Here is a 23517-nt window from a genome sequence, read left to right on the forward strand (position 1 = left end):
CCAGCCACTCTGATTTTATGAAGTGATGCCATGATCCTAATGGAGTCAGCATTCCCTCCCTGCCACAACTGGAAGCCCAGTGAGAGGCTGCCTGTACAGCTTCAGTTGTCCAAAGCACCATTTTTGGTGATATCCCAAATCAAGAATCAGCTGGTGCGGATCAGATGTAGCCTCAGTTCTTTTGGAGCTGAGACAGAGCTGTAGGAGCACCCCAAGTGTGTTAAAGAAGGACATTTGCATTTTTCAGCCTTTATTCCAGTTGGGTGCCAAATAAAAAAGTTTCAGGGAACTCAGACAGCCTTAATTTCCTTTTACTGTAATGTTGGAGTCTGGAGCTCTGCTTACTCAAGGCACAGAGGAGTGACAACAACTGCAATTGTGATGGTGCCAAGCAGCAATAAAAGAGAGAAGTTTTGTTCCGGGCTTAACCCAGGAGAAACGTCTGGATGATCACCCTCACTGAACAGCCTTCAAAAGTTTGGCAGTGTGTCTTGAAAGGGATTTAGAGAGTGAATGGTTGCTTTTGTATCCTGGAGGCAGAGCAGAGCCAGGAGCCCTGCAGGTTGTGGTGTGTGGCAGAAGATAAATGTCCTGTCGGAGCTGGCAGTGCCTCCACCAAGGCTGCAAACAACGCTTGGGCCACAGCCAGCACTGCTTGGAAGCCCTTGCTGCTTCCTCCAGGAGCCATCCCATGGGATGGATCACAGGCTTCAGTGCAGGATGGATCACAAGCATGAATCCAAGCATGGTTAATGGGGACGTTGCTTCTACCTGGAAGCTGAGAGCAGCTTGGTGACTGCATCCCCAGGGATGGAGCCACGACCTTTCCCACCTCCTTTGGGTGGGCATATCCTGCTCCTCCATGGGGACAGGGTATTTATTAAAAAAAATGGATATTGATCTAGTATCGATATCCAACTGTGACGGACAAAAACTCTCTAACAGGTTAAAGTTAGAAAGTGTATGTTTATTCTATGCCAGGTAGCATGCAGGATAGCTCCCAAATCCACACCGCATCTTCCAGGTGATTACAGAGCCCTTTTATCCATACAAGTATTGAATACACAAAATACAAATACATATTCATAATTTTGGTACAACCCATTCCCCGCTTCATTTGCTGATCACTCCAAAAGCTATTAAGCATGCATAGTTTGTTCCTTGAAATAGGTCGGTGGTCCCTTTCATGGGGAGGGGTCCCAAAATGAGGAAGTCAATGAAGTCTTCCTCGTTCTGACCTTTCTACCTTTTCAATGCAAATATGACAAATGAACTCTTGGTAGAACTCCCATTCCTTGTCTTCAGTTGGTTTCAGAACAGAGGAGGCCCACAATTGTCTTATGTTCCTAAAAGCAATTTGTCAGTTTGTATACTCTTCATTATAAACCCAGCTAACCAAACATTGTGCTGACAAGCAATTAATTATTAGTTAACTACTAACTCCTAACTTCATCAAGGCCTACTCATTTTATTATTATTTTAATTAACTCTAGTAAGGCTTATTTCTAACTAAAATCTTAGCTCCTCTAAAATCTCTAAATTCTTTAAAGTTTCCGTTTCACAGGGAGTCAACCCAGGGATGTTTTAGCACAGCTGCTTCCCCTGAGTTTGGCAGCTGGTGCTGGGCACATTGAGCTCTCTGGGAAAAATGTGTCACGTTTGGAGCCAGGTGGAATTGCTGCAGACAGGGAGCAATTCCCCACGGGAAATTCTCCTGGGTTCAGGACCTGCCATCCCTGCATCCCATCGTGGCTGAGCAGTGGGGACTGCAGCCAGGAAAATGTCACCTCTCCTCCTGCCCCTGCTCACTGTCCAGGGTGTAGGGGTGGGGTGGCTGGAGAAGGTTCCTCACCCCGTTCCCTGCGATGGCAGTCGCACTCTCCTGATAAAATGCTGTTTGTGGATGGATTAAAACCATCCAGTTTATGGCATTTTCTGTTAAAACTCAAATCCTGGAGCCAGGGGTCCGCTTTGCCTCCTTGTTTGCTGCCTCTGTAGGGTGGCCTGGATCCTCCTGAGGATCCTGGGCTGTGCTTTTGCCAGGGGATCCTATCAGATAGACATAAATAATTTGCTGTCCATACTTTTTAATACCCACATCCCCTTCAAGAACCTAGAGGAGCTGAGGGGCTGCAGGTGAGCAGGAGGTCAGTTGTAAATAGCTCTATTCCATCCCCAGCTGGATTCCATAGCCTCATCCAGGGAGTGGATTCAGGGCAGGTGGAGAAATTACTCCTCATTAAGTGGAATAAGAAGCAGCTGGAGAAAGTCCCTTATAAAGGACTGGGTAAGCAGGGTGGAAGGAGCCCCATGGCGCTGGGTGAGGTTGGTGATTTGCCCTTGTTTCTTCTATAATTAAATCCCAATCATTAAGCTGGAAAAAACTTCCAAGATCATCAAGTCCAGCTCTTCCTGGGCAAAATGAGAGGTGGTTGTGGACTGAGAGGAGCAAGTGAAATCCTTCACTTGTGCTGCAGGTAGGGAGAAAAGGCACAAGTTTCAAACTTTGCTTAACACTTTCAGTGTTGCATACCTGAATATCTCTTTTGCCAGCTGTAGCGCTGTTACTGTCTGGGTGGGTGTTTAAAATTCTTCATTATTGATGGGATTTAAGGAGCAGTGGGAGGAGAACTTGTTGGAGAAAGTCTGGGTTTGTTTGACCCTCCTTTGTTGGGCAGAGCAGTGTTTGCTGTGATTTCTTCCACCCTAAATGCATCCCAGCTCAAGGGCTGAATGTTTGCCCTTCTATAGTTCCAGCCTTTTTCACACAGTTGTAGAAAGGGAAATACAATTTTCCTGCCTCTTGCTGTGGTGATCAAAGATTCCCTGGGAGATTTTCTTCTCCCATTTGCCTCCCTCCTATGTGTTTTCCCACTTGGAGCAATTTGCAGCTCAGCTGTGATGCTCAAGGCTCTCCCTGGAGAGCTGAGGCTCCATTTGCCTTTCAGGGCAAGTTCTCACCTGGAAATAATCATGGAAATACTCCTTTTGTATACAAGTCCTTCAATAATGCAGGAGGAATCAAGACTGTTTTATGAATCCATTTAATGTTGTCCTGTGGAGAGCAGAGGGGGATTTTTATTGACCTGGAGAATCAAGTCTTGCTCTTTTCTTATCAAAGAAACTAAAATATTTGGCTGTTTTGTTACTTCTGGCTGTTCAGGGGAATTCTGGCCTGCCATAAACCCCCCTCAATCTGGGAGATTAATGGTGTAATTCCATGATGTGTTTGGAGTTTGTTTTGTCAACAAATTGCTTTTGCCATTATTTGCTCTATTGCAGAGTTGAAGTTTTAGGCTTTTCTCATGGCAAGAGATGGAACTTAGGACCTATTTCCCTGGGGTTTTTTATGGATTTGGTCTGTAATAGATATGTTTCACTACCCTTCCTTGAATTTCTCAGGCATAATTATCTATTAAAAAAATACCTTGTGGTGAGTTCCCCCCAGTTTGGGAGTTTAAGGGTGCAAAAATCTGACCATTTGACCACACTAGTATCTGACCACTTGTCTGAGGCTGTTATCTTCTCCCATAAGTTCATTCCTCATTTGGGAATGCTGGAAATGATGTAATGAGCTTTCATTTTATGCTTAGGCCTGGCTGACAGAGAATTCCTGTCCAGTTGTTTGCTTGCTCCTGTTACAATGTGGGCCCACGTGCTCCTGTAATAAAAATGTTCTTCCTAAAGAAAAAAAAGATGTTGTTGAGATAATGAAAGGTGATTATTTTCTGCCTTTATCAGCACAGATTTGTCTTGCTATCATTAAATAGATTCAACTGAAATTATTTTTTAATTTAAAAGAAGAGTAAATGACCAGAGAATAGTTTAGGTTGGAAAAGACTTTAAAGATCAAGTCCGGCTGTTCTCTCAGCACTGCTGAGCCCCACACTGACCCATATTCCCAAGTTCCATGGCTCTTAGACCCTTCCAGGGATGCTGCTTCCACCTGGGCAGCCCCTGCCAAGGCCTGAGCGCCCTTTCCATGGAGAAATTCCTGCTGCTGTCCAAGCTGAGCCTCCCCTGGCACAGCTTGAGGCCGTTTCCCCTTGTCCTGTCCCTGTTCCCTGGCAGCAGAGCCCGACCCCCCCGGCTGTCCCCTCCTGGCAGGAGCTGTGCAGAGCCACAAGGTCCCCCCTGAGCCTCCTTTTCTCCTTAAATCCCACCCAGTGCCACCCCTGCCATGGGCAGGGACACCTTCCACTATCCCAGGTTGCTCCAAACCCTGGCCTTGGGCACTTCCAGGGATCCAGGGGCAGCTCCAGCTTCTCTGAGCCATGGTGAGTTTTGGGTTAAATTTTTGTTGTGTCTGTGTGTTTCCTTCAGCATCACCTGGGAATATTGGTGGTTCTCAGGTTTTCATGGACAAGAGATGATGAGAAACCAGAGTACTGCAAATCACAGGCTGGTTGAGGATGGGGGAGAATCTGGAGGTCCTCTGCTTCAGGTTGCCATGGGCTGTGTCCTGATGGCTTTTGGGTCTCTCCAAGGCCTGAGCAGCCTTTGCTGAGGGAATTGGTGCCAAACAAGTGACAAAGTCACCTTTTTGGCTGAAGAAAAGCCACAAATATGGCTATTTTTTGAAACAGGGAAGTGTTCAGAAACTTCTTGAGGGCTTGGATGGTGGCTCAGTGCTGCAGAGCTCTGTGCTCTGTCCTCCCAGGTGTGATTTCACTCTTCTGTCTGGGGCTGCTTGGAGCTGATCTTCTCTGCCCCTTCTTTGGGTTGCATTTTATTTCTGGGGGGCTGAAGCAGACCTGGAAGGAAAATGACTGAGCAGGTTTGTGGCTCACAGGAATTCCAGTGGGGCTTGAATGGATCATGTTGCAGTAAGGTAGAAAAGTCATGAAGAAAGGCTCCCAAAATCAGTGGCTGGCCTTGTCAGGCTAGCCCTTTGCAAGTTCCCATGTGAAAGCAATCCTGGTGTGAGCAGTTTGTTAACATAACAGTCTATTCCTAGGAAAAAAAACCAAATTGCACCTGTATAAACTGTTTTTGCACTGTTAGATAGAAAAATGGAAACTATATTTTACAAACAACTTCCCTGCACATACACACTGAGAGTTTGAGTGACCAATCAATACAGAATAACAACTTGTTAATAGCCAATAAAGTAATTGGTAAGAAATCTACTGACCAATTGGAGTCACACAGGAGGTCTGTAAAACTGTATAAAAAGGATTTATGTGAATAAAGATGGGGGGTTTTTTGACCATGAAGAAAATGGAGTGATTTATTCCTATAAATATATATTCCTAGTTGATTGCCAGCTTTAGGGGTGGCTCTCCAGAGGTTTATTCCAGTGGTCTGCCATCATCACCAAATCCATCCTAGCTAGAAAAGGAGCAGCTTTCCATGATAACTTTTTCCTGTTCATCCCCAGAACGTGAAGGAGAGATACAGAGGGGAGGAAAGCAGCTGGATCTGTGCCCTGTGTGAAGGGATCCATTAATAGAAGTTTCTTTTTTGTTGCAGTGTTCCCACATTCCAGAGCCTTCCCGAGGAGATCCTCAGTAAGCTTGCAGATGTCCTGGAAGAGGTAAGTGCTTGGAATATTGGGATTTCACAAGTTTACAACCTTCTGCTGGCAATATCCAGCCTCTTCTTTTCCCCAAAGAGCAGCTCCCCAGTTTGGTAACCATTGAGGTCATGGGAGGAGTTGTGGGGAAAATGAATCCAGTTTTGAATAGGGTTTATATATATTTCTAATCAGATTATTATCCAGTTGGGGAGTGAAACAATCATTTCCTGTGGTGTCTAGAAGGGAATGAGCTTCTCCAGCCTGTGGGTGAGTGGTGTGGAGGAGGGGAATGGGAAAACCTGGTCTCATTTCATATTTGATGGGACACTTATTTTGGAGGGTACTTTAAAGATGTTGTGGAAAAGGTGCTCTGAGAAGAGTTGCAGCAGTGGTGAGATGTTGGGGTGGAGTTGGGCTTTGCCTGCCTGGCTTTAACTGGGGTCTTGTTAGGGTCAGGCTTCTCATAAGTCTATTAAAAACAACAAAGAAATCGCCATAAAACACCAACCAAAAAAAAAAAAACTCTGAAAAAACCTACAAAAAAACTCTATAACCCCTTAAAAATGCAAAAACCCCCTAACCTGCACCCTACCAAAAAAAAAAAAAACCCAAAGCCTTCCAACCTTGCCCTATAAACAGATGCAAAATGGATGTAAAATATTTGGCTCATATCACAGTTTAATCCCAAAATTTAATTCCCACAATGCTCCCTTCTGAGCCTGAAGAATTCAATATCCCAAAAAGTTATTAATAAACCCTTCCAAAAGGTGATTTAAGTGCAGGGAATGAATGTGTGGCAGTAATTTATTTCATTCCTGCTGGCTTTTCTTCATCCATGCCTCTCCATCAGGGAAGATGTTCCCGTGGATTTGGAGGAAAAGCGCTGCTGACATCGGAGTTGATTTGAATTAGTTTTTTTTCCTGAGCTTTGCTTGGGTGTTGTTCTTTCTCTGCCTTTTTATTTAGTGCCCAGATAAATTCTGTGGCTCCAACAAATCAGCTGTTTGTCACTGAATAATTGCATATTCACAGATAAGCTTTATTCCCTTTTACTGCCAGGGAATGCTCTGATTTAGGAAAAAAAAAGGATATGAATTCCCTCTGCTGTAAATTCCATCTGCCTATCTGAAAACTGCACTCCCAACCAGAATTTGCTTGGATCATATCACCAGCATTAAGCTCCTTATCAAGAGTTAAGGAGGAGAATAAAGTCCATAAAACTTTTCCAGAAACACTTAAAGTTTCGTGGCAGGGGAAAAAAAATTCTGAATAAATATCAGTGAAGAAATGAGGCATGAAAGCAGCATTTATGAGGAATAAATGTGGATTTTTAGGGTGGATGCTCGCAGTTTTCTGTTTGGAATGAGTGATATTTTCTCTGGGTTTGTATTGGATTAAATAGGCTGTGTTTTGCATAAATTAAAAACAAAAAGTCACTCTCAATCTGTGTATTTAGATATGAACCCCTACCTGACTGCAGCCCCCTTTCCATAGGTCACACCTGGGAAGTACTGGAAAACCCCTCTTGATCATGGAATTGTTAATATTACATGGAAAAATGTGTCTGGTGACTCACACAGGGATTGTCATGGTGGGACCAGCATTGTCAGTAATTTCAGTCTTTATGGATAATTTCATTTAGCAAATGGAATTAAAATCCTGAAGGGAGTAGGATGGGGAGTCTGTTCCTGGCACGGACGAGGAGTGGGATGAGCTTTTGTTGGGCATGGGCAGTGCTCAGAGATCTGGGCTGGCATTTCCTCCTCTCCCTCTTTCCCCCCTTCATTCAGGATATTTTCATTTGGGTTTTGTGGCACAAAATCAGGATTTCATTCCTATCCTGAAGTTGTTTCAAATTCTGGCAGCTTTTTTCCTTTTTAAGGTTATTCCCTGTGCTATTCAAATGTAAAGCTTGTAGGATTTCCACCTCAAATCAGCTGTTCAGGTACTGATAGATGTAATGAAGGTTCCTTGACCTCCTCTCCTCTGAAACCACTTCCAGGTGCTCATGATTTTGTAACTTCCCATTTGATCTCATAATTTTCATTGTGCCTAACAGCTGATTCTTCTAAATTTTGTTCCCCAGCTCCACATTCCTACTCCTCTTTCAAGAAAGGATCCTGTTTGCCTGGATGTCAGGGATGGAGCTGTTACCTGCCTGAACATCTGTCCCAGCTCCACTGAACTGGGGTTTTCAGGGAAGGGGGAAGAGGCAGAAATTCAGAGAGCCACGGGCAGGTGGAGTAACTAATTCCAGACTGGTTTGGGTTGGAAGGGACATTAAATCCCATCCAATTCCACCCCTGCCATGGCAGGGACACCTTCCACTGTCCCAGGCTGCTCCAAGTTCCATCCAGCCTGGCCTTGGGCACTGCCAGGGATCCAGGGGCAGCCACAGCTGCTCTGGGCACCCTGTGCCAGGGCCTGCCCACCCTCCCAGGGAACAATTCCTAATTCCCAAAATCCCATCCAGCCCTGCCCTCTGGCACTGGGAGCCATTCCCTGTGTCCTGTTCCTCCATCCCTTGTCCTCTCCTGGACAGGCAAGGAGCTGGAAGGGCTCTGAGCTCTCCCTGGAGCCTTCTCCTCTCCAGGTGAGCACCCCCAGCTCTCCCAGCCTGGCTCCAGAGGGGCTCCAGCCCTGGAGCAGCTCCGTGGCCTCCCTGGATTCACTCCACAGCTCCTTGTGCTGTTGGTGCCCCAGACAGAATTTCCAGTTCTGCGCCTGCAGATGCACAGGAGGAGATTGAATTAAGGTCTCGTTGGCATTACCAACCCAGACCTCTTCATCTGCATTTCCTAATCCTGTTCCTTGACTGTTTGGGATTTAGTTTGGTAATCCATGGAGGATGTTGTGTGTGGGATTCTGAGCAGCTGGAGTGAGAGACAGCGACAGAGGCGCTTTGATTTGCTTACAAAACCCCTCAGATCAGTTTGTTGTGCAGATAATGTCAGCTCTAAACCACGTCATGTGGATTTTCCTCCTTCCTTGTGTATCCTGAACTCGAGCTAGCTTTGACATTGTGTGTGTGTATATATATTTATGGGTTATTGCTGGATGTATAGAAATTGAAAGTGTTCCAGGCCAGGCTGGACCAGGCTTGGAGCAGCCTGGGATAGTGGAAGGTGTCCCATGGCACAGGGATGGACTTTAAAGTTCCTTCCAATCCAAATCATTCCATGATTCTCTGATGATGCTTTTTAACACATTGATATATATCATATTTATCTATCATAGCTGCTGTGTAAATAGCTATTTAAATATAAATATGGCTAATTGCCCTAAATCCAGCTGTAGAGCTCTTGATTAAGTCAGCCTGGGTTAACAGGAGAGCAGCCACAGCTTGGCAGTGCTGGGAATGCCATTCCCACATCTCCCAGTGTGCATTTTTGGGAATTCTTTCACTGGAAGCATTAATATTCAGATTTTTAATTTATTTGAATGCACTATTGAGATCCAAGTGCCAGTGATGTGTTTCCTCTAGCCCCAGGCAGTCTGGTCCTGGCTCCCAGTGAATCCCTGGACAAACAGAGCCAAACTGAGGGGAGAGGCAGAGAAATGTGCTGAACCCCACAGGCAGAGGCTGCCAGGGATGGAAACTCTTCCTGCCACTCTGGGTGCTGAAATCTGGGATCTCATCTCCTGCCTGCAGCCACTTCAGCAGCTCAGTTTGTGTGCTGAGTGTCACTTGCCAGCCTTTCCTTTTTTTTTTTTTTTTTTAAATTTTGATTCCAGTGAAAGGCTGAATTTCAAAAGGCACAAATGTTAAAAAAATAAAACACAACGCAAAATTCTTCCCGGTTGCTTGTGGAGCTCCTGTTGTGGCTCCTGGTGGAGAGTGGGATCTTGGAGGAGATTTCATGGCTTAATTCAGCTTTCAGAGCTGTCCTGGGCCTTCCCAAGCATCCTTCCTGCTCCACACTGCCCAATTAGTATGGATCAGAAGGCCTTGGGATGCCTCTGGTTAATTAACTGAGCACAGTCCTGCCTTTGTGGGATTGTCTGGCAACAGTGAATAGAAGAGGCAAAACGTAGAAAATTAATTAGCTTTCCATAGAATCTGTGGTTTTTAGGCTTATTTAGGAGCGAGGATGGCTTTTGGATAAAGGGACTCAGGTGCCTGGTCTGTCCTGCAGTCTCTGCCAGTACCAAGGCAGGTATTGATGTGATACAGAGCCAGAAATCAGATTTGAGGGAGAATTCAAAATAAATAGGGAAGAGTAAAAGGTTTAGGGTAAGAAAAAATATGTTAATGTTATTATTTATATATTTTTTTTTCTCAAAGGAAGCACTCTGGGGTGTGTTCACTGGAGGAGCTGTGGGACAGGGTAATGCTGCCTGTGGGGGCATCAAATCAGTTTCAGTCATGACTGATTACATCACAAATGGACAAAATTTTGACTTAAGTTGTACTTCCATTAGGTTTTCAAATTGTGCTCATGAGAGCACAGCTTTGAGTTTGCAGGTGCACCAGGAAGTAAAAGCTTTTTGGGAAAAAAAAAAAATCAGAAAATAAAATGCAGCTGTAAAAACTGGAGTGCAGGATTACAGTGGAATCAGTGGCAGGAGCTGCTCTAGCTTTGAATTGGGATAAAATGTTTTGTTTGGAGTTAAGTTTTCCTTTTGATTTTCCTTAATGTGGGCATGAACCACATGAAGGAAATTAAAAATAGTCTGCTAGTGTTAGCACAGGAAAGGAGTTCAGTATTCCCTGGTTTCTGTGGATTCTTGTCAGGAATGTGTTTATCCCTGTGTGTGTTTATTGCTCATCCTCTGCTCTCCTGCAGTGGTAGAAATGGGACAGGATTTGGGGTTTTTCTTCCCCCGTTCTGCAAAACTTATTGTTAAAAGGTGATGCCAATGAAGAAAACATTTGAGACTCTGATTGCTTCCAAAAATATCCCATCTATCCCTGCTGTCTGTCACTCTGAAGCCATTCCCTGTGTCCTGTCCCTCCATCCCTTGTCCCCAGTTGCTCTTTTGGAGACCCTTTAGGCTCTGGAAGCGGCTCTGAGCTCTCCCTGGAGTTTTCTTCTCTCCAGGTGAGCACCCCCAGCTCTCCCAGCCCGTTGAGCATCTCTGGTCTCCTCTGGACTGGTTCCAGCAGCTCCACATCCCAGATCAGACACTCCACTGCAGGTGGGGTAGAAAATCTGTTGCTGTTTCTTCCCATTCCCATTAACATCAAATCCCTCTTTTTTTCCCCCAGTAAAATCCTTGTGCTGAGCACACTGGAAGGCATTTCCTGGAGTCCCATGCTCTTGGCACATGTGGGAACTTCAGGTCTTCTCCTGGTGGGACCTGCTGGGTGTTTGTGTCAGGTGCAAGGGGCAGCTTTTGGCCTCTGCTAAATGCACTTTTTGGGCAGGGAAGGCTGTTGGAATCTGTGGTATTGATGATTCTGAGATTGTAGAAAGTCTCTGTCTTTCTGCCCCGCTGCCAAAGCAGAAGCCATAATTGGTCTGTGCTGTTTCAAGGTTGTTTATTCTGTTTATCTCTAACATGTTCTGCTGCCCTGCCGCAGCTCTGTCCTGCAGGGCAGTGTGTGGGGCTCTGCCCTCAGTGGGATGTTACAAACATTAAATACCAGAAACTACCTGTGCTGGATTTACAATAATGTGCCAATATCTGTCACCTACGTTAAACAGTGTGTCCCCAGCCTAAACCAACAGAAAAATGCCAACACTACAGTGAAACATGGAGGGCATGAAGAAGAAGGACAAGGCACACCCAATTTTCTCCATCTTGTCCCCTTTGGACCCCTAATCTAGAATCTTAAAATTTTACTTTTGCACCTGTGCCACACTTAATTATTACTTATATCAAACACTCAGAGCTTGTACTTCACCCTGTAAGATTGAAAACTCTTTTCCATGGACAGAGATCACAGACAGTGTCTCTGGGGGCTCTGTCCAGGGGGGTTCCTACCCCCTGCCAGGGTCCCAGACCTGCCAGATCAGCCACAGGGAAGCCCTGGATTCCCATGGAAGGGTGTTCTATTTTTAAAATGTTCATTTCTAAAGCTGCCCCTCTCAGGTTATGCAGGTGTTGGGATTTAAATGCTTCCTGTTTCCAGTTGGATTAAACCTGTCTGGGAGATTTTTTTTTTTAATGCTCTCTAAGAGGATTCTTCAGCTGATCTGTCACAGTTATAAAAGAAAAGAAAAACAAAACATTTTTTGCTGTAATCTTAGATATTTTCCAGGGTTTCACAGATATGAAAAGGACGGATTTAAGCAAATCCATAATTTATTATTTGCCCTGGTGGATTTGCAGGCTCTATTACAGACACACAGGATGGATGTTGATTTTTTTTCATGGCACCTGGGACAGCAGAGAGGTCACAGGGGAGAACTCAGGAGCTCCAAGTTGTCTCTTCCCTGATCCAGCCTTGTTCCTAATTTCCCAATATCTACTCAGTGTTCCCAGTTTCCAGAGGTTCTACAGCAACACTGGGGCAAGGAATCCATAGAATCAACTTTTCCAGGCATTTTCTTTGTTGGGACCGATGGGTTGGTGGTTGTCCTTCACTTCCTGGGTGGAGAAAATGCAATCTATTAATTATGACTGAAATTTAATTAAAATTTGGGCACTGGGGGGGTTTTACTGTGGTAGAGATGGCTCAGCTCAAGCCCCTCTTTCCAAGCAGCGCTCCTGGCAGCCCAAGCCAAGTGATTTTTGGGATGGATCTCCCCATGGAGAGGTTTCTGTTTTGTGCTGAGGGCTTTGGTTTCAGTGCTGGATTCTTTTTGAGAAGCTTGGAAAGAGAGCATGTGGCTCTCTGGTCTTTTGGGCATCTCCTCCTGGGAATTCGTTCAGCAGTTTTCAAAACTCCCTAATTCTCATCCACATATCCCTACTTAGAGGCATATATGGGCTAATTTTGGTGAGAATAAACCCCAGAATGAAAAACCAGCCTGGTGCTTACTTTAAAATATTCCATGATTTCCACCCCTCAACCCTGAAGAAGTTAAAACAGAAAATGCCTTTTTATCTGTAAAAACATGGGGAAAAAATACAATCAGCAATTATATTAAGGAAAACCCAAATATTAATTACCCTGATGGGTGTTTTTCCTTTGATTCCAAGGTTTTCCCTGCTGGATTTTCCCATAGTGTTGCCCACAGTGACACCTGCTGGAATCTGGGACAAGGTTGGCTTGCAGGTTCTCCTGAGTGAGTCCTGCCAGGGATTAATTAGGACAAAAATGAAGGGAACAGTTTATGAGGTCATGGAGACACCTGTGGCCACCCAAGGAATGGCCACCAGGCTTGGAATGCTGGGAATATCAGCAGGAGACCCCCCATCCATGGGATCAATTGTTAAAAACCAGCTTTAAAGCAAAGATCAAACATGATGATGGGAAGATCCTCTTCCCATCCCCAGACCTCCTCAGAGTATGTTCCTTTTCCAAGGAATTTATTTCCCTTAGGAAATGGGCTTGCTCACACTTGAAGGTTTGTTCCTTTCTGGTTTTAACCATCCCCTCAGAAGCCTTGGGGGTAGTTTTGAAGTTTCCCATTCTCAGGGTGGTATTTGCAGTGTCTGGGTTGTAATAATAGGAATTAAAAAGTATCCTCAAGATAGCAAAAGCCATTTCTTAATCCATGGAATGGGCTGGTGCTGCTGTCCCAGGATTTTCCCTGCGTGGGATGGGATCCCATCTCCTTTGGGGTCAGACTTCTGTGCTTGGAAATCCAAATGGCCATTTCCCAAATTCCTGCAGAGAAAGCCATGCAAAGTAGAATTCAGAATTTTAAAAGCTGTGGTGAAAGAATTTTGGGATCATTGTGTCCTTGCCCAGTAAGGCAAGGGTCAGCTGTGCCTTGTGCTAAAAATCTGACCTAGATTACCTTTCCCAACCAGCCCTGTTTTTGGTTTTTTTATACCAGTCCTGGGAGAAGAAAAAAAAAAAAAAAAAAAAAAAAAAAGAGATGCTCACAAAAAATCAAAAAATCTGCTCTATAGCACAAAATAGCTGGGAAAACTCCCAATATTTCCAATATTTCTGAGTGGGGTCATTGCATGAAAGATTGATGGAAGTGTGACTGCTGCAGGGGCAGTTCTTGATGTGCTTCATCCTTCAGAAATCTCAATTTCTGAATTTAGGATGTGATTTATTGTTTTTCCTCACACCTTCCTCTTTGGTTACCAGTTGTCCAAAATCCTGGAATAAGTTGGAGGCAGTGGAAAGGTCCTGTCAAATTTTCCTCCAAGCTGAAATAGGCTCACGCACGTCTGGCCATGTCAATTTTAGCAGCAGAGATTCTATTAAACAGTAAAACATACTGATTTATGCACTTAGGGAGGAGATATTTTGCATTTCTATTGTAAAATACAGGTTTTATCCCATTTTTCCAAATTCTGTTGTCAAGGAGATGGTGGCAACCCAGGTGAGGAGCTCAAGGCAGTTTTTTTTTCATTTGGGAGAAGTTGTTATTGATGTTTCAAAAACTGAGATTTTGTCTTTTCCCAGTTTATACACAGAGAGAAAATCCACTTGCTGCTTTAATAAATATATTTGGGGCAAGGATTTGATCTTATGGAGGTGTGATTCACTTCCAGAATTCCTTGTTGAGCAGACTAGAGGCTGAATTTGTGTCATGTGGGCTGATAAAATTCTGCATTTTTTCTACCTTTTGGGGAGTTGATGAGAGAAATCAAGGGAAAAGGAGGATATTTTTCAGCAACAGCTAAAATCCATGGGGATATAACACGGAATATGAAGTGAGTGTTTAATTCATCTGCCAAACTCAGGGCTGGTTTTCACCTGCACAGAACCCTCAAAATGGAAGCAACTGGTGAATTCAGAGGTTTAAACTGGGAAAATGACCTGTTCCAGTAAAGGTCTGTAAAGGATGGATAAATCCAATGCTTTCCATGATTTCCCTTTCAGTAAATTTGGTTTCCAATGATAATTTGAAGTGCATTTTCATATGGAGATGTAGAGTCTTCTCATCAGTCTAGACCACAAAAGAAAGTATATTTCATAGCAGGTGACTGGAAAAGTGGCTGAATATATTGAATTAATGTGCAGTTTTTTATTCCTCATGATCGATTCTGAAATGAGCTTGGATCCTGGTGGCAATGCAAATACCTGGGGTGAATAAGCGTGTGAAATTTGGAGGAAATGAAGGAAAAGAAATGAGACAAATATGTTGATTTAAGTTGTTTACCTCCAGTTTCATTTTGGCAAGGAATTGATTCCCATTCTAATAACTGTGGAACAGACCTGTGGATTTAGGGAGAGCAGTGGGATTTCCACACACATTCTTCCATTATGCTGAGGGAAACCAAATCAGAGCTGTTTGGGAAGGGACTGAAGGGCAGCTCTTCTCTTGCATTTCAATGAAATTTAATTAAACCCCCACGGACTTGAGCTGCTGGTGATTGGAGAGAGGTTTTGTGGTGCAGTGCCATCGTGGGGTTCTGTTTCTGCTTGGATTTCCTCAAAGTTCCTGTGTGTAATGTCCAAAGGAGACTGGGAATGTCATGGAATTGGAGAGATTTCAATCCTTCAAAAGCCTAAAATTACATGTATGTGACTGGCCTAGGGCACACAAAGTCTTAACTTTTTTTTTTAATTGTATTTTATTTTAGCTGAATTTCACTGCTTGCTAATTTTTACTCGGGGTGACTGATGAATTGATTCCACTCTGTTGCCTGGGGATCCTTTTTCTAATTACTGATTCTCAGCTAATTCTCCACATTTCACAGTCATTATCTGTGAATCTGGTATTATTTAAATTCCCAAGCAAAGCTCTTTGGGGTTTTGACCCCAGTTTGTGGCTTGATCTGTAGCCGAATCCCACTACTGCCTTTAACCCAACTATTTAATCTGTTTTCTCCCCTGGGAAAAAATACTTTTTTTTTTTTTTCCTGTATCAATTCATCTTGTTTTCCTGGAAAATTTTGTTGCTACAGCTTGTCTCCCATTTCTCCTATGTGCTGTTCTCACCCTCTGTCATCTCTTTGCTCTCTCAATCCTTGAACTCTCTGAGTTCTCCCTCTTGATCCTTGAGGGTGGTCTTGACCTTTTGCCTTCTTCACCCCGCTCTGTATCTCTGAACTTCCCAGCTTTCTCAGCATCCTCAACCTTCCCAAATTCCTGTTTCTTCTCAGCTGGCAGTCCTTAAAAAAGAGCAAAGTTTGAAGCACAACAAATCCTCACCCCCACAGGCCAGCTCCTGCTCTCCAGCCAGTGCCAAGGGCATTCCAGGAATGGCAGAAGGAAAGGGCCAGGAGCTCCTCCCATCTCATGCGCCTTCCCTTTGGGAAGCAGGAAGGAACCCTGGCCAGGATTTCCCAAATGTGGTCCCTGATCCACCTTGTTGCCTTTTAATTATCCCTGAAAATTGCACTCAGCAAGCTTTGGGGTGAAGTCCAGTAGAATGTAAGAGAAAGGAGATAAAATCACAGCCTAAAGGACAATATTGTGTTTTTCATGACTGGGAGATGAAACCATTGAGGTTTATCTCTAGTTCATCTCCTTCTCCTTAGTTCTGCTTGGTTTAGGGGGGCTCTGAGACGAGTTGTATTTGTTTTATGGCAAACCTAATAAATCCTGTTTGGTAGCTCACAAATGCTCCCATTTATCCACTGTTAATTAGCATGGGGGGAGTTTGGCGAAGGTTGGGTGTCCTGGTGTAAAGACTTTGATGGTGTAAAAGGAAGCCAAACTGTTCAGTTGTGTGTTCTGGGTCATGGAAATGCCAGAGATGTGGAGCTGCTGCTGCTTGCCATGAGAGAAGTCAACATTCAGCAGCTTCTGAATTATCACAACAGTACTGTCTTGTTTGCAAGATACTTGAATTCCTGGTGGAAATTTAGCCTGGCTTTCAGGACCAGCAGTTTCACCTGAGGAGTTGTCAGAGCTTTGGTCAGAGTTGGAAGAATCAGAGTTTGGAGATGGCCTTTTGCTCTAAATTGGAATGTTGCGTTTCTCTCTTCCATCGTTTCTATTTGTATAACGTTATTCCCATCTCCTGTCTTGTCCCAGCAGCTCAGCTGGACCAGGGCTGGGTCCAGCTCGGTTTGTGGAGGTTTTTATGCCTTTGAGACACTGAAATGAGAGGAGGTTCTGAGAAAAAGGAAGAGCAGGAGGGTGCCAGCCCTGTCTCCTTCCCTCTTGCTCACTCTAAGCACACAACAGGGAACAGCACTGCCAAACTCCTAAAGAAACAACTAGAAATTAAAGCAATCATTTAACCAAAGAGCCTCAAATTAGGAACATTTCTCACATCTTTGCATTTCAGGAACAGCAGGGCCCTGTTTTTTATCCCCTTTGGTTTACCCATTTCAGTGTGTATGCCATGGCTTAGGTGCAGGCTGTACTTGCTTTTGCTTCAATGAAATAGTTGTTGAATATCCTTTTTTTACTGTCCCCATACATCCTTTTAGATTCCTTTTCCCTGGAGCAATCCCTGTTCCTGAGTCCTCAGAAGCACAGATTATATCTTGATTTTATTTTGGTACAACTTCCGAGGACAGATGAACTCATTGTGGGAGTTATCTCTTAAATCATAGTTTAGTTTTAAGTTACTCTTGGACCAGGGGAGTGGATCAGTAATCCTCATGTGTCCCAACAATACCCAACCCTAGAATTCCAGAAGTTGTATTATTCCAGAAGCTGTGCTGTGTCCGTGCACAAACAGCTCCTTTTGGAGGTGTTAAGAGCCTTGCTCAGGGATGGTTTTGCAGGAATTGGAAGCGACCCATCAAGTGTAGAAGGCCCCACAATTGGAGAGGACAGCCAGAGTGTCCAGCTTGTTCTCAGGAGTGTCAGCACTGTCACAGCACATTAAGAAGCTGCAGTGAATCAGTGCAGGGGAAATGTTTCCCAAAAGGACTGGACAGGGAGACAGGTTGCTGTCACTGTCAGCTTTTGTTCTGAAATACATACTCAGAGTGCTGGTGGGATATCAAAGAGCTGTATCTTTAAGGAGGAAGAGTAAGATTGTGATGCCTCAGTATGAAAAACAAAACAAAAAGCTGCAGGGTATTGCAGCTCAGTTAGGACCAGCTGAATGAAAATGACTGGATCATGGAATGGTTTGGGTAGGAAGGGACCTTAAAACACATCCTGTTCCATACCTTCCACTGTCCCAGGCTGCTCCAAGCCCTGTCCAACCTGGCCTTGGGCACTGCCAGGGATCCAGGGGCAGCCACAGCTGCTCTGGGCACCCTGTGCCAGGGCCTGCCCACCCTCACAGGGAACAATTCCTAATTCCCCAAATCCCATCCATCCCTGCCCTCTGGCACTGGGAAGCCATTCCCTGTGTCCTGTCCCTCCAGACCCTTGGAGACAGTCTCTCTCCATCTTTCTTGCAGGCTCCCCTCACGTCCTGGAAGGCCACAATTAGGTTCCCCTTCCTCATCTCCTTTCTCAGTTCTGTGTTCCATAATTATCGTGGAATAAAGGGCATGAGTTAAACTCTTCCCCTCATCACTTCACCTTCCTTAGGTTTTAATTTTCTACTTGTTGCCCTCTAGTTAAGCTGCTGCTTTGGTATTGAGGTGTCCTAAGTGTCAAAAATTAGGGATAAATGAGGAGAGGACCACAAAAGCATAACCCTCCCCTCTGGCTATTTCAAGCAGCAGCATTTTTAGATAATCCCTGGGAGGAGGACACACTGTAAAACCAGGGAAACAAATCTCTCTGATTCTTAAGGAGTTCAGTACCAAAGACCAATATTTACCCACTTGGTTTTGCAGCATTTTCAGCAAATAAATGTATTTTTCCATTTTATTTTGTTTGCAAACCTGTTGTCATTTTTAGGACGTTTAAGGCAGCAAATTCCAAACAGGAAAAATAAATCTTCTCAAAGCTGCTTCTGTTTGGAGTTTTGCTGACAGTTCTGTGAATAGTTTTTAAAGCACCAGCAAAATTACATATTTAGGTTATTTTTATTTTATTTTAAAAACACCCTGGATGCAATGGGTGGTACATGGAGAGCTGTCGTCAACCCCATGTTGCTGTTGCTGGTTTTTGTGGTGCAAACCCAGCTCCAGCTTTGAGGTCCTTGTTTCAAAGCCACCTTTGTGCCTCTGTTACCCTGAGGGGACCTTTGGTGCTGTGGGTCACGAGCGTTCCAAACGTTTCCCACCTTTTCCCAAATATTCTCAGCATAAACACGACAGTCAGAGGCATCCAGGTGGGGGAAAAATGAGCTTTTCCCAAGTTTAACTGTTGGGTTGGTCTCCAGAGTGGAGGTTTCTCTGTGAGGCCTGGTTCAGCTCAGACATCTCATTTTTAGTCAAGGATTCTTCACAAGGCCTGGGCAGGCTCTCAAACATCTCAATTTTAGTCAAGTTTTCTCCATGAGGTTTAATTGAGGTTTTTCCATGAGGCCTGATCAAGGTTTCTCTACACAACCTGGTCAGCTCTCAAACATCTCATCTTTAGTTGAGGTTTTTCCACAAGGCCTGGGTGGGATCTCAAACATCTCAATTTTAGTCAAGGTTTCTCCATGAGGCCAGGGTGGGGTATTTAACATCTTGGTTTTAGTCAAAATTTTTTCTTGAGGCCTGGTTGAGGTTTCTCCATGAGTCTGGGTGGGATCTCAAGCATCTTGTTTTTAGTTGCGGTTTCTCCATGAGAAACCTCATGGTTGGGCTCTCAGACATCTCATTTTTGGTGGTATTTAGGAGCAGAAGCTCCAGTTGAAGTTTATGACTGATCAACCAAGCTCAGTGGGCCAAAGACCTCAGCCAGATGTGAAGGTCTGAAGTTGCAAAAGTGACAGATTTTTGTGTAGTGAGCGAGATGTGCCTTGGTGTGTTGGGGACAAAGAAATTAATCACGCACTTAACTGTTCTGAGATGGGTGTGGTCACTGAAATATGGTTTGTACATTGCTTTGGGTCCTGTATCTGTGGGAGATATTCATCCTGGGGAGCACTGGGACTCAAAAAAGGAGTTTGTTGACAAAATCTGGTGCTGTTGGACCTCACTGTTCCTAATTTTGTCTGTTTTCAATAGAAGTTGGACTCATGAAAATCCAGTCACTCCAGAAGAGAAATTGCATTGGGTATTTCTCCACTCAAAGAAATATCCATGTCCACTCATGAGAGATTTAATAAAATGGGATAGTTGCCTTTTTTGGAGCATAATCTGACTTGACCACAAGATTGGTAGTTCTCCTGTGGGGTACTTGGAGCAGGTCATGGAGACCTATCCATGTCTTATCCTCTCAAACCTGCTGAGTGAGCATTCTTCCCCCCCCCCCACACCCCCCTTTTGGTGCTGGGATTTTTTTTGGGAAGTCTTTTCCGACCTCAGTCATTCTAGGATTCTGTGAACTTTTGCCAAAACACTTCTTCAGAGGTCTTTGATGGTACCAGAGGTACCTGAGGAGGTATTGCTGCCTCTCAAGTGGGGCTCAAAGCAAGAGTCTTGTCTTTATTTCCACTTCCACCAGCTCTGAGCAAGCTCTTGGGCACTTTGCCTGCCCAGGATGGTGCTCTGATACTGGGCAGAGAGCAAGAATTCCATTAGAAGGGCAAAGCACACGGGTGAGCTGATTCCTGTTAGAAAACAAAGATTTAAGAGCAGGAACACTGTTAAAGGATGGGAAGGATGGGTTGATTGAAGCAGGAAAAATTGCAGGTGGAATTAGCTGTGAAAGAAATGGCTTGGAATACATAAACATGAGGATGTGGGTGGCAGGGAGGGCGTGGAAAGAGGCACCAGTGAGAGGCAGGTCAAGCGAAATGAAAGCCCTGGGCACTCAAGGAAGGACTAGAGAAATGTGATTGGAATGTTGTATGAATGAGTTGGCTGAAATTAGAGCTCAGTTTAAAAAAGAAGAGACAGAATACGCTGAAGTGAGAGGCAGCTTTAGGTGCTTTGAACCTGAAATTTGTGTTCCTTCCATTCCTTTGGCAGAGCTCTGGGTGGGAAGTTTGGGAAGACTCGTGCATGGGAAAGGTTAGGATTTTTGGGTGGGATGTTTGAGAGGACTCACAGGTTGGGAAGAGCCATGTGTGGGAATGACTGGGGAGATTTAAGAGTGGAATGGTTGGGTAGAATTTATGGGTTGGAAGTCTGGGAGAACTTGTGGGTGGAAATTGGTTACAGCAGCAGGACTGAGACTCAGTTCCACAGTGGTTGGTGCTGGTGGTAGCTGGTGAGCAAGACCAAGAAATGTCCTTTTAGGGAGCAGGTTTATCATGTTAAATTGCCCAGAAATTGTATAAAAATACCATTAATGTATCTAATGAATATGGATTACCTACTGTAAATTTAGAAGCCATTCCCCCTGTATTTTTATCTATTAGATTTTTGGGTGCCTCCAAGATTCCACTTGAGGGGGTCTGATCCCAACACCTCCTAAAATCAGACCCTTCCAAGGAATTTCACCCTGGATGGTCAAAAATGTGCACCTTCAATCTGCTCTCCAGCAACACCCAATATAAGCAGTAAAACACTGCCAGTTTGTGTCCAGGTCTTCTCCAGCCTTTTTTTTCCCTCCCTCTTCCCACTCTGACATATGGAAATGGGAAAAGTTGGGGGTTCTGTTATCAGTCTGTACATGATAAAAAGGTTGGGGTGTAAAGATAAATAAACAAATTCATGTCAACACAACACCTTTGAAACAAAATCTCAAGCTTAACCAAACTTGAGGATTTGGATAAATTCCCCCGTTTTAGCTCCAGTCCTTCATGGTTTATACATATTTTGGGATTAGAAGATCTGATGGTGAGTGCAGGGCATTTTTAGGGGATTTTGTCCCAAATTTGGGCTGGGATAGAATATCCAATACCTCCAGCTCTCCTGGTCATGTTTGAAAAATCCAAGAGATGTTTATCCCAAGGTAGATACAGGAGAGGTTGGATGGGAAACTCTTGGCATCACCCAGCCTGCTGTTGGTTGAATTTGCAGCAGCAGAGCGTCTGGGATGAAAATTCCAAGGTTTGATTGGGTTCTAAATATCAATTGAAAGTCTTGATTTAAAAAATATTTGGGTTTTTTGGTGAAGTATAAATGCATATTGCTTTTGATGGGGTGACACAAGGGATGAAAGTATCCTAACAAGTTTAGATGCCAGCATTGATAAGCTGTGACATGAATTTAGCAAGGACTGTTCCACAAAATAAGGCAAAAATTGACAGATTAAAACTACTGTAATAACAGGAGAAAAGCAAAACTTACTTGCTGAATAAAGTCCTTGCTAGCAAAGCTGGAAAACCACCAAAACCACAAAAAAAAAAAAAAAAAAAAAAAAAAGGAGGAAAAGAAAATTTTTATACCAGATTCCTCATTGCAGTTTAGTTCATGTAGCTTATTCCCTGTTGGAAATTCCTCTGTCTCGTTGATGTGCTAAAAATTGATTCAGGCTGTGAGGATAATTCATCTGGGCATAGGCTGGCACCAGCACAGCCAGAAGAAAAATGGGCAAGCCACAAATGCTTCCAGTTTAATTATTCTGTTCCTTACCACAGGACAATCTTTAAGTCACAGCCAATGTCAAGCTGGGATAAAAGGGGTCCAGGGTGATGTTCTTACAAAGCTGCCAAAATATGGGCTGGAGAACAGGTTCTGCTTTTATCTGTTCATCTTCATTTGGTTCCTTCCCCTCTTGCAGACTCACTACGAGAATGGAGAGTACATCATCCGCCAAGGGGCTCGAGGGGACACCTTCTTTATCATCAGCAAAGGAAAGGTGAGTTCACACCTTCCCAGGCCAAGGGGCTCCCAAAATCCCACTCTGGCCTCTCTCTCTCTCCTCTCCCAGGGCACAGATGTGCCAGTGCTTGACATTTCATGGAACTCCTTAGCTGGGTCAGGAAAGGAAGAGTGGGCTGAAAATGAAATGCCCTGCTGGTTTGCACATGTGCTCCCAGGCAACACTTTGGGGTGGAAATTGTTGTAGAGTCTCTGGGTAAATGACCATGAAACTCAATTACTTTGAAATAAATCCTGCTCCTAAATACTCCATGATTTCTTTGCTAAGCATCACCCTTCCAAGGCTGGCTTCCAGGCTTCATTCCCATGGCTCTCTCTTCCTGCTTCTCCAAATAATAGAAAGGCAGGGATGTCTGAGCTCTCTCTATAGGGGAAAAAAAGGTCTTAAGTTTCTCTTCCACTACTCACAGGGAAAATATTTTTGACCTCTTTTCCCATAAAATGCTGATGGGATTTTATAGACCAAGTTTTTTCCCTCTATTCGACAATTATTTATAATTTTTTTAGCTTGCCTAATACACTTGAGAGGTACTTGGCTTTGTTCCATGTAGCAGGATGGAGATTTTGGAGGGAATACACAGTGATTTTCCACCATCATCTTCCACTTTCTGGGAGCCAGTTTTTATTGTAAGGCAAAAAATGGTCTTTTTCAGATCATTAACAATGTCATGGAGAAGTTTTTGAAATTAAGTTAATCACAGCCTGCAGAAATCCAAGTTAGTTGGTTTGATGCCCTTTCACTTCCCTTCTCTCAGAGATAATATTCCCTCTTTTCCCAGAGCATGCACAATCATGAGCCAAGCTTCCAATCCTTTTTCTTTTGCCATTTGTTCCTGGGCAAAATTATTGGGGTGGTGCCACGCCCATCTCCTCCCACACCAAGTTTTTGGAGCTGTGTTGGCCACTGAGGTTTTTGCCCCACTTGGTCAGGTGGATCCCATCCCTTCCCAGCAGCACAGAATCCTGGAATGGCCTGAGTGGGAGAGACCTTAAATCCCATCCAGTGCCACCCCTGCCATGGGCAGGGACACCTCCCACTGTCCCAGGCTGCTCCAAGCCCCAGAGTCCAGCCTGGTCTTGGGCACTGCCAGGGATCCAGGGGCAGCCACAGCTGCTCTGGGCACCCTGTGCCAGAGCCTGCCCACCCTGCCAAGGAACAATTCCCTCCCAATATCCCATCCATCCCTGCCCTCTGGCACTGGGAGCCATTCCCTGTGTCCTGTCCCTCCATCCCTTGTCCCCAGTCCCTCTCCAGCTCTCCTGGAGCCCCTTTAGGCTCTGAGCTCTCCCTGGAGCCTTCTCCTCTCCAGGTG

General features: G+C 44.4%; 1 protein-coding gene across 3 annotated transcripts in view; it reads left to right on the plus strand.

Moving 5' to 3' along the window:
* The window catches only part of PRKG1 (protein kinase cGMP-dependent 1), a 371522-nt gene that overhangs the window by 256546 nt on the left and 91459 nt on the right, over window positions 1–23517 (plus strand). For all 3 annotated transcript variants that reach the window (XM_030275746.4, XM_030275745.4, XM_072930863.1), the window contains 2 exons: window positions 5473–5536; window positions 22104–22181. In XM_030275746.4, coding sequence (XP_030131606.1) covers window positions 5473–5536; window positions 22104–22181 — 142 coding nt within the window. The remainder of the gene's footprint in view (window positions 1–5472; window positions 5537–22103; window positions 22182–23517) is intronic.

The sequence above is a fragment of the Taeniopygia guttata genome, chromosome 6 (assembly GCF_048771995.1).
Source record: "Taeniopygia guttata chromosome 6, bTaeGut7.mat, whole genome shotgun sequence".
In the NCBI taxonomy this organism is placed as follows: domain Eukaryota; kingdom Metazoa; phylum Chordata; class Aves; order Passeriformes; family Estrildidae; genus Taeniopygia; species Taeniopygia guttata.